The 11,692-nt window shown below is 40.3% G+C and overlaps 1 protein-coding gene across 1 annotated transcript in view; it reads left to right on the plus strand.

The window, feature by feature from the left end:
* The window catches only part of LCP2 (lymphocyte cytosolic protein 2), a 44,376-nt gene extending 34,423 nt beyond the window's left edge, over positions 1-9,953 (plus strand). Inside the window, exons 15-21 of the mRNA XM_008061111.2 lie at positions 137-149; positions 861-990; positions 3,095-3,141; positions 4,408-4,502; positions 5,105-5,182; positions 6,973-7,128; positions 9,233-9,953. Of these exons, the coding sequence (XP_008059302.1) occupies positions 137-149; positions 861-990; positions 3,095-3,141; positions 4,408-4,502; positions 5,105-5,182; positions 6,973-7,128; positions 9,233-9,355 (642 nt within the window). The 3' untranslated portion in view covers positions 9,356-9,953. The remainder of the gene's footprint in view (positions 1-136; positions 150-860; positions 991-3,094; positions 3,142-4,407; positions 4,503-5,104; positions 5,183-6,972; positions 7,129-9,232) is intronic.
* Positions 9,954-11,692: the final 1,739 nt, after the last annotated feature.

Genomic DNA, 11,692 nt, shown 5'->3' on the forward strand with positions numbered 1-11,692 from the left:
TATATTTATTATGGAGAGGCATAACTGCCAAAGAAAGAAACAGAGACATTTATTTGATTACAAAATGCAGTTTTTATTTTAGGAATTGTGTTTTGGTGATACGTTCATGTCTTTTTTTCTTTCTTCTCCTTTCCAGGATGAAGATGATGGTATGTTCAGCATAACTTTCTCATAACTTATAACTCATTCTTTCAACTTTCTGCTCAGGCATTCAAATGGAATTGCTCAGTATAGGAACCACATAGAATCAATTATAACTATTAGATTAGTATTAAGTGGACTTATGCTCATTGGTATTCTGTATACTATAGTGAAATGGAATTACTTGGTTGGATTGCCAAAGAGGTCTATTGCATTCATGTGTACCAGTGCAGATTACTTAATTGTACAGCAAAATTAAAAATTGCATGCCAGGGTTGATGGGAAAATTTATAATATTTACGCCCTCCAACACATGGGTAAAGAATCAGTAACTGCTAATGAATGAGATAGCATAAAATTTTGACTTTCATAAAACAAAACAAAACTTGTGAATCATTTCTGAAATTCATAAGGTTTAGAGTTGACAATTTTCTGCCAAGTTAGCATTTCAAAAATGGAAAAATAAAATAAATGTGTGTTATAGAGAATGATATAGAACAGCAGTGCTTTGTAAATGCATTTTAAGATGACAAGTCATCTAGAAAAATCTTGGGGGATAGGGATTCATCATTCATCCTTTCACTTCCTAATTATGTCTGCTCTTTGGGATTTTTTTGTATCTTTCTTTGTACTGTTTCTAACTGGGGAGCAGTTTTGGAATGTTCCTTAGAGACACTTGGGTCCTGAAAATCTCCTTAATATATTCTGTTTCCCCACAGTGCATCAAAGGTCTTTGCCTCAGCCAGCACTACTTCCTATGAGCTCCAACACCTTCCCTTCAAGATCTAACAAGCCAAGCCCCAAGCATTCTCTCCCATCCCCCCACATGCCTGGAGCATTCTCAGAAAGGTTTGTGACTCTGCCATTAAATCCTAGCTTAATATAACATCCATGTCCACCCAACACTAAAGTAATGTCAAGTGGGTAGAGGAAGAAAGAAATGAGTCAGTGGGTAGTGGCGTCGGAACACTTTTTGATCTTAAGAAACAAAACCAAGCTGAGCAGTAAGGGCAATGTGCTAATCCACCACTGTCCTCTGAGTCTCTGCTTGGGGCGATAGGGATGCAGAACTAACTCCCCCTTGATCACTCTGGAGAGAATGGACCCTTGGGCAAAAAAAAGGAAAAAGTTTTCACTTGGTGAGTTCAAACAATCAAACAAACATCACTAAGAAGCCCAGTCAATTTAAGTACTTGGAGTTCATCCTGCATCTTGGTTGGTGAGACTGAGAAAGTAGCTAGGAATTCATTGTGGACTGTACTCCTAGCAGGCCTCTTTTCTCAATAGCAGCAGGGCAGGATAAGGCATGAAAAGGGCAAAGACCCAGGTCATTATCCCCACACAAGTCAATGGGTGGTCTCTGGTGTCCCCCAAGGCCTCTGGCCCTTAGGGTTCACCCTCATCTTTAATATTCAAAGGGAGAAGCCCAAATCCCTCCCCAGCATATTGTAGAAAACTCAACCGCTAGCAAGACTTATCCACCTTGCCAATTATCTAGAAGGATTCTCAAACATTCTCTTTTACCCTGGCACCCTTCACCTTGATTTTCTGTAGCCTTTCTCATTCTTCCAGCTGGTGTCTTCTTCTGGCACATCTGTTGTTTCTCATACTGCTTCATTGCACACAGGCCCCAAGCCCAACCTTCATCCTCACAAAACTGCCCTCACACAAGCTTGCTGTGCAGATGTTTCCTGAAGGGTTGGACTGATGGGTGGGGAAGTTACTGTTCAGCATGGGGGGAGCAGACAACATATCTGGGGCCCTCACAGACCTCCCACTGCCACTCTCAGGAGCAGCGCCATCTAGTGCTCTCTTCCCTACACCCACCCTGGCCTCTTGCAGACATTTAGACCCTGAGGATTCACTGTTCACAAATTATATGCCCATTCATACATTTTTCTACCAAAAAAAGAAGTCCTTTTCCCAGAGGACTTATGTCATTCTCCAAACTCAATAACCTCTAACTGCAGCCATCTTTTAAAAGTAACTTTCAGGACAGGCATAGTGACTCATGCCTGTAATACCAGTTCTTTAGGAAGCAGAGGCAGGAGGCTCACTTGAGCCCAGGAGTTTGAGACCAGCCTGGGCAACATGGTGAGACCTTGTTTCTTTCTCTCTTTCTTTCTTTCTTTCTTTCTTTCTTCCTTCCTTCCTTCCTTCCTTCCTTCCTTCCTTCCTTCCTTCCTTCCTTCCTTCCTTCCTTCCTTCCTTCCTTCCTTTCTTTTTAAAATTGGAGTCTCACTCTGTCGCCAGGCTGGAGTGCAGTGGCAAACTCACAGTCACCCCAGTGTCGACCTGCTGGACTCTGGCGATCCTTCCACCTCAGCCTTCCAAGTAGCCTGAACTACAGGTGTGCATTATCACGCCTGGCTAATTTTTTATTTATTGTAGAGACTAAGTCTAGCCAAGTTGCCTGGACTGGTCTCAAGCCCACAGGCTCAGGCAATCCGCTCACCTCGGCCTCCCAAAGTGCTGAGATTACAGGCTGAGCCACCGAGCCCAGCTGAGACCTCATTTCTACAAAAAATTTAACAAATTAACCACGCATGGTGGCGCACACCTGTAGTCCCCACTACTTGGGAGACTGAGGTGGAAGGATTGCCTGAGTTCATGAGGTGGAGGCTGTGGTGAACCATGATCGTGCCACTGCACTCTAGTGCACAGAGTGAGACCTCAACTCAAAAATAAATTTTAAAAAGGTAATTTCAAATGCCCTTTAGACAGTTTAATGTTGTTGCTGTTGTTGCTTTGGCTTATGGAGTTTGTTAGACTTTAGGTCCACGGTGGAACATAGTAAAATATGTCTGATCAGTTTCTTCCCCCTGTCCAGCACCCTCGGTCTGGGGAGAAGGGGAAAGGGAAGTGATAACAAGGCAAGAAGTCTTCACAGGCTTGCTGCCCTAACTCATCACCCTGGTCCAACTAAAATTTCATTCTTCTTCTATTTCTGCAGTAACAGTTTTCCACAGAGTGCCTCCCTGCCACCGTACTTCTCCCAAGGTTTGTACTGTGGGCTCTCGTGATCTATGACCTATGACCTGTGACCTGTGAGCTGTGAGCTGCTCCAGCCATCCTGCCTTCTTGACTGAATTGCCAACCTGTCCAAAGCCTTTCTTTCTTTCTTCCTTTCTTTTTCTTTCTTTCTTTCTACCTTCCTTCCCTCCTTCCTTCCTTCCTTCCTTTCTTTCTTTTAAAAATTGGAGTTTCACTCTGTCGCCAGACTGGAGTGCAGTGGCAAACTCACAGTCACCCCAGTGTCGACCTGCTGGACTCTGGTGAGGTTTTTGCTATCTCCTAAAAGCATCTGACTTTCTTATTCAATATTTAATTTAGCATCTGCAGTATGCCAAGGGCTGTTGGAATGATAGGATGCTACATAAACTGCCCCCACACACATATGCACATGTACACACATACACATCACACATGTACATGCATACACATATACACATGCATACACTTAACCAGGCAGCCAGCCCTAATCCCTAATCTTCCCACACAGAGCCGTTCCTCCCTGTTGTAACTCTACAGAACTCAGAATAGTGTTTGACTTTCTCTGCAGTTTTAGATTTCCATGATAAATCTGCCCTTGGGTAGTAGGATAGAAAGCATGTTTAAAATACAGATTAAAGGCTGGGCACAGTGGTTCGTGCCTGTAATCCCACCACTTTGGGAGGTCAATGTGAGAAGATCACTTGAGCCCAGGAGTTTGAGACCAGCCTGCACAACATAGTGAGACCTTATCTCTACAAAAAATAAATTAATTAAATAAAATTTAAACTTAAAAAATAGCCTGGTGTAGTGAGGCACACCTGTAGTCGCAGCAACTCAAGAGGCAGAGGCAGGAGAATCCCCTGAGTCTAGGAGCTTGGGGGCTGTTTTGAACTGTGAGTATATCTTTGCACTCCAGTCTGGGGTAACAGAGTGAGATCCAGACTCTAACAAAAAAAAAAGAAGAAGAAAGAAAGAAAAGAAGGAAGAGAAATAAAAGAAAAAGAAAATATATACAGATTAAGAACTCAACTTCAAAGATTGTGATTCAGTAAGTCTGGAGGGAGGTTCAGGGATCTATATTTTTAATAATACCACCTCTGAGTAGCCTGCATTATTTTGAATAGGTGAAAATTATTTTTGAAGCCCTGGTTTCTTGAAATGTTAATTATTGAAACAACCGCAAGGGCATTTTGAGAAAGAAGGGGATGCATTTTGACAGAGGTATACAATAAATCACAGTAAATTAACTTTCAAAATGCTATACTTTTGAAGGCCCTGGCAACAGACCGCCTCTCAGAGCAGAAGGCAGAAACTTCCTTCTACCACTTCCAAGCAAACCCCGGCCCCGATCCCCTGCAGAAGAAGAGGTAAGAGAGCACATGTTTTTATTTTTGTTTATTTGTTTGTTTTTTTCCCTAGCAAGTGACTCATCAGAAACTCCCAATGAAAGATTCTTTAGTACCTTTATCTTCTATTAGCTTTATTTTATTTGAAAAAAATTAAAGGAGAGGATTCAGACGAAAAATAAGTTCTTTTACCTGGTGTTCTTTCAGACTTTTTCAATGGCAAATGTGTGTTTTGCATTAAACAACGAGAATAATAATCCTCTAGCTTATGACCTTGATTAGTTACTTAACTGCTGGTTAACCCAGTTTTTTTCCTTAAGTATGTTATTATATGAAACTAAAGAAATTACTAGATCTGTCTTTCTTGATTAGAGGTTCCATTATATAAGGTACACTTATCCACAGGTCCCTTTGAAACCCGAGTCATGAGAAAAAGTAGTTCATACAAAATATCCTCTATTTAGCCCTACTCAAATAATTCTGTATTCAAATTAGGAAAACAAATGTTTCAAACCTCCTGGAGTTGAGGTGGTGGTTTATGGAAATTATTACTTGGAGGCTTTTCTTTTCACTTGCATATGTAACTGCAAAATTTATTCAGTTTTAAAAATTTACATTTTCAGAATTCATTAAATGAAGAGTGGTACGTTTCTTATATTACCCGACCAGAGGCAGAAGCTGCTCTTAGAAGGATAAACCAGGTACTGTGCTATAGTTTATTTTTAAGTAGTTATAAATATTAATGGAAGAAGAAGAAAGAATTAACTTGTATTAAGTACCAATTATGGGCTAGGAACTCCACCAGGTGCTGTTGCTACTGTAATACCAGGAGACCCATTAGTGCCAGCTTCACAAGTACCTGCATCCTTAGCAGATTCCTAGGGTCAGAAAGCATTTGGCTGGCAGAAAAATCTAAATTAGGCAGTCATTTGTTGGCAGAGTCTTAGGAAGTTTTCCTAACGAAAAGAGCCCGTCTTGTCATAAGAATCATTTAGTATCAGAAGGAGACTCTCTTTGCCCAGATGTCCAGCATGTTCCGTCTTGCTCTTACCACACAGTTGCTGTCCACATCAATATGAAAGGACCAACATTGAAAGAGAAAACAGCAACGTTGTGCCCTTTCCCCTGGATGTTTCTAGCTAGCTGTTTAGTATTATAAGTTTTTAAACAGATTTCCTTTGGCTCAATCAATGCCAAACCTTCTTAAATCTACTTATCAGAGATGGGAAAAGAGTCTTCATGTTTCACAACTAAAGTCTATAGCAGTAGTTCTCAACCTTAACCTCACATTGAAATCACCTGGGGAGCTTTTTTAAAAATCCTGATTCCTAGGTCTTACCTGGAGACTTGGATTTAATTAATCTGGGGGTACTGTGTGGGTCCTGAGAGTTTTCAAACCTCTCCAAGTGATTCTAATTTGAAGCCAAGATTTGAATCACTAGTCCAAAAGTCTGTTTGTTTACCAGAGATGTTCTGATTGGCTCAATTAACTTGAAATTAAAATGAAAACAAAAACAAAGGAAAGTCATTGCAAATTTATGACTATTTGTAGCTTAAAGGAGTTCATGCTAATTAATTCTATTTTAATATGAGATCTTTAAGGTATTAATGTTATACAGCAGAATTTTTTTGCATGGACATTTAGAGTACAGGACAAATTACAACACTAGTGTAGTAAATATGAAAAAAGGATAATAAGAACACAGATGGTCTGCGTTCAATTTTCTTCAGGTTTCTGATGAATGAAATACTATATCCAGAGATCACAAGGTTTTAAAAGTGGTGAGTTTTATAGGCATTTAAGTGTTTTCTGACTTTGGATGTGAAAAAGAAAAGTTAGGGAATTAACTCACAGGAGAAGGAAGATTCATCTTGAGTTAATCAATAAAGTCTTGATTTCTTGTAGCCCTTTATCCACTCAACCACCAGTTATTTGTTTTATTACTGAAAAACGATTCCTTTTTTATCAAGAAACTTTAGAGATTGACTTGGAAATTTCTCTGATGCAATCTCTGCTGCCCTTTTGTTTTGTTTTTTTGCTTTTTTTTTTTGAGTTGGAGTCTCACTCTGTCGCCCAGATTGGAGTGCAGTGGCTGCTCCTGGCCACCGCAGCCTCGACCTGCTGGGCTCTGGCAATCCGCCTCAGCCCTCCAAGTAGCTGGAACTACAGGTGTGCGCTACCACACCTGGCTAATTTTTTGATTTATTGTAGAGATGAGGCGAGTCTCGAACCCACGAGCTCAGTTAATCCACTCACCTCAGCCTTCCAAGGCGCGGGATTACAGGCACCTATGTTTTGATAACCAAAAAATTCATTACACAAGATCTGTGGCTGTTTGGGGAACTGAGTGTTCGTTGACTGACAGATTTGCAATCAACAAACTGCAACTGATAGGTTTTGCAGATCCCTAGAGGCTCGTCTGCTGCTCTTACAGGCAACGAAAATATTGACTTTTACTGCTCCCATAATAACAAGAATTTATCCTTTTAGGATGGCACTTTTCTGGTTAGAGACAGCTCTAAAAAAACAATCACCAATCCTTATGTTCTCATGGTATTGTACAAAGACAAAGTTTACAACATCCAGATTCGTTATCAGGAGGAAAGTCAAGTTTACTTGTTGGGAACTGGACTCCGAGGGAAAGAGGTAAGGATTTCAAGTTTCAGTATTTCCCCCAGTTCTCTCTCTCTCTCTCTTTTTTTTTTGAGTTGGAGTCTCACTCTGTCACCCAGACTGGAGTGCAGTGGCCGCTCCTGGCCACCACAGCCTCGACCCGCTGGGCTCCGGTGATCCTTCCGCCTCAGCCTTCCAAGTAGCCGGAATTACAGGCATGCACTACCACGCCCAGCTGATTTTTGATTTATCGTAGAGATGAGGTCTCGCTGCCCAGGCGGGTCTTGAACCCACGGGCTCAGGCAATCCACTCACCTCAGCCTCCCAAAGGCACGGGATTACAGGCTGAGCCACCGAGCCCGGCTACCAGTTCTCTTTTTGTGCCTCTTTGCATGCCTCCAGGGAGTCTCCCTGTACCACTCTTTGGGAGTTCATGGTATGCAGCAACTTTAGAGTTGAATCACATTAGTATTCAACTAATGTATGTTTTGGCAGAGAAATAAGGCAAAATGTTTATGATGACTACCTCTGCCATAGGAGTCTTTCTTGTATCTCTCTCTCTCTCTTTATTTTTTTTGAGTCAGAGTCTCACTCTGTTGTCCAGGCTGGATTGCAGTGGCACCATCACAACTCACGGCCATTTCAAACCCCTGGGTGCAGGCAATGCTCCCACCTCAGTCTCCCAAGTAGCTGAGACCACAGGTGTCTGCCACCACGCTCAGTTTATTTTTTGTAGAGATGAGGTCTCACTATGTTGCCCAGGCGGGGCTCAAACTCCTGGGCTCAAGCCATCCTCCTGCCTCGGTCTCACAAAGTGTTACCAGTGTGAGTCATTGTGCCCAGCCTCTTTTATCTTTCATGTATAACTTTCTAAACCATGGAAAAAATGTTGGCATTTAAATTTTAAAATCCCATTTAGAAGGTGTCAGAGGCATGTCCCTGCTATTATTCACCTCTATAACATATTTTAATGTAGATTTCAGTTTACCTATAAGGATGTATTTTAAATCAACAACACCTGGGGAAAGGAACAAACTAGAATACTTGATGGTTATTTAGATACTTGGGTCATTTCTCACTATAAATAGAGGTTTGGCTCTGTGAATATGGCCATATTGCCAAATACATTTTTCTCCATTAGGCCCAAGCTTAGATTCTTATACCAGTCACTTTTTGAGTGGCAATCAGAATGGCAGTGAGAGAAACTAATAACTGAAGTCAGTGCCTCAAACTTGCTCTTCAGATTCAAAGTTCCTAAAGGACCAGTTGCGTCAAATGTGCCCAGAATGAGAAACACCTTACTCATAACTTCCCCTTCACTTCAAGTACTTTTAAGTTATGACAAAGTTACTGAGTAGAAAAACCACAGGATTGTGGTCAAATGTTAAAATCACCTGTTGGTTGTGGACAGAGCTGCATAGACTCTCTAAAAGCAGGTCTGCTCCTCCAAGCTTTTCTCTTGTTCTACTGTGGAGTCACTGCAACTGCCGTGGAGGGAGACACCTAGCAGACAAGTCTCAGAGGATGGGCATCATCATGTGCAGGGTACCTAGGTGACTTCTGACCCATGTCTTGAGGATGAATGAGGCTTTTCCCAGTTTGGCTATTTGGCTGCTGAGCCCTTGTAAGTGTAGAGGTGGTAGTGGGGACACAGCAGAGAGGTCATGAAGGAACCACAGTGCCATACTATAGATCCCAACTCTAGACACCTTAAACGATGTCTCACCTCCTGATTTCTTAACACTATTAATGACCGAGAGTGAAGTAGGGATACAGAAACTGAAACTAAAAGCTGAATCAAAGAGAAGAGGTGAGGGTATCATAATTAGACTAGGGTAAATGACCCCCTATATGAAGTTGTATATATACATACAGAACATTACACACACACTCAGACGCATACACACATATACAAGATACACATATTTTATCTTTTCTCCATGGTTGGATGTTTGTGAGGAATTTTTCAAAGTTCGATAACAGAAATCATTAAAAGATTTGCCATGTTTTACAAGTTTTTTCCCCACAGTCTTCATAACCTAAAGTGGTAGGGCATATTATGCAGATTAAAAACTGAGGGTGAAATTCACGCTATCCATTGCAATGTTGATTTACCTCCCTATTTTGACTCTCTCAGGACTTTTTGTCGGTGTCAGATATTATTGACTACTTCAGGAAAATGCCACTTCTGCTCATTGATGGAAAAAACCGAGGTTCCAGATACCAGTGCACATTGACGCACGCTGCAGGGTACCCGTAGCAAGTTAGCCAAGTAAATGAACCTTTCTCCTGCCTTTGTTGTCAACGCAGGAAGATCAACCGACCCTGGTCAATGGACACTTAGGACTGACTTGAATCCCTCGCCAGGAACACAAAGGTTTTGTCATTTCCTTTAAGAAATGTTTGAAGTGAAGACTGTCAAATATTCCATAATTTATTTATTCTTCTTTGATGTTTGTAAAGTGCATGAGTAATAATTTTCACACTTTAAGTCTAGTAGTGCACTATAATAATTCCTTTTTTAAAAGATGTGTATTTTTAATATTCATTTCAAAGTATAGTCGTTTACATAGATACAGAAATAATTTGGGGCAAGTTTACACTGAAACAGTGATAGCTATTAGTATCACATAAAACTGATTTTTTAAAATAGCCGAATCTGTCAGATGCGTTCATTTTATAAATGTAATTTGAAAATTACTAAAATTTATTTTCTCAGCAGCAATAACTTAAGAAGCTTCAAAAATATAATTTCATTCTTTTTTTTTTGCTGGGGGGATTTTTATGTACTGTATAATGAAAAGAATAAATGCATGTTGGGATAACTTCTGGGATTAAAATCGGACTTTTGCCTTAGAGTTCCTGAAACAACTTTAATTTCTTTACTATTTAGTCCATACCATTATGCTTTTGTCTTAAAGCAAATTTAAACTAAAAATGCCAAAAAAAAAATTTAATTTAGAGATGAGGGGTTTACACCTAGTTTAATGAGTGTTAAGTTGGCACTCCTTCACAGTTTCACACCCATGGCAACATCAAATCCCCTTCACCTCCTTCCAACTCCAAAAGCATTGTTCAAGGATGTAGAGTTTACCAAAGGAAGATAAGGGAGCAATGCTGATATGTAAAAAACTTGGACTAGACTTTCCTGTTAGATGTGGCTCTTCTCTCTCTTGCAGTCCCCAAAAGCTCTGCCATAAAGCTCCATCTTCTCATTTCTCAAACAGGCTCTAAAATCCTTCAAAGCAATTCAGCTGTTTCCTTCAGCTTACAGATCTCACTTAGCAAAACATAGTAGGCATCAGGTAAAAAGCTGACATTCAGCAAAACAGTGACAACTGGTAGTTCTACAAATTTTTCTCTTTGGGACTTTGGTTATTATTGCACAACCATATTAACAAAAGTTTTTGGCCTAGAAAAAATTTTTTGAATGGAAAGGAATATCTCACATCCTCATTTCATGAGCTTATAAAAGGAGCACTGGAAGGGACCTAAGAAGTCATCAAGTTTAAACTAATGATAGGCTAAGATAAAAGTTATGTGAAATATAGAGACTTTTTAACTGATGATAGTAAAAATGGTGTTTCACAAAACCTCCTCCTTACAAACCAGAACTCAACTTAAGGTCCAGGACATTGAAGTTCTAAGGCTGAAAACCTGTACTGATTTATATATTTATCTGATAGTATAGTCAACATATATTTATTTAGTGGCTGTTCTGAGTTAAAACACTGAGCTAGGTGCTAGGCGCTGGGTAGTGAGGATAAGCAGACACCCCAAGTTCTGTTATGGAGTGAGCTCAACTTGTGTCCTACTTCATGGTATTCTATCCTTTATGTTCAAAAACATCTAAGATGAGGGACACGATAGATTTCAAAGCTATCATATGGTAATGAATCATGCTTATTAGGCAAACGAAAGCTTATTTTAAGTCTCTTAAAGGGACATAAGGATAAAGGTGTTCTATTCCACTGCAATGAATAAAAAATCAGTAGTAGGAAGCTGTTTTCACGACTAGCATTTTCTGTCCCTTTCCTCAAACATCAACTCCATTTTTTTTGGGCTGGATCTCGCCTCTTTTGGCCACAAGCCTTATGTATGACACCAGCTGCACCAACCATAGTTGCTCAGGACCTTACTCAGAGATAAATATCTTACCAAATCTGGATCAATCAGGGTACTTTCTCTGGAATGCTAAACAAGAAGACTGAGACGGCATCTCTCTTTTCTCTGGAGTTCCCAAAAGGCAATGCTGAAATTGTCTGCTGCCCTGATTCTACCCACTTCTACCCATTATCTGGAAGAACCAGTCTGTAATAAGAGAGAATTAGGCTAACACACAGAAACAAGAGTATAAGAGACATCAGAGAAATTAGTGGGGTCCCTGAAATCTACTCAAACCATTAACTTTCAAATCACATGACCCAATAAGTGTTTCAGCAGATTGGAGTTGTGTTTGGCACATGCCACCAGAAGAGTTCTGATTAAAATAAATTCATACCAACCCATTTAAATAATGAGTAACTCTCTTTCAATCTGAGCCAACTTCAAGCATAAGATTAAGGATAACCAGTGACCCATGGCCAATTTCGTATGT

The sequence above is a fragment of the Carlito syrichta genome, unplaced genomic scaffold (assembly GCF_000164805.1).
Source record: "Carlito syrichta isolate Samal-C Ts95f unplaced genomic scaffold, Tarsius_syrichta-2.0.1 Scaffold93688, whole genome shotgun sequence".
In the NCBI taxonomy this organism is placed as follows: Eukaryota; Metazoa; Chordata; class Mammalia; order Primates; family Tarsiidae; genus Carlito; species Carlito syrichta.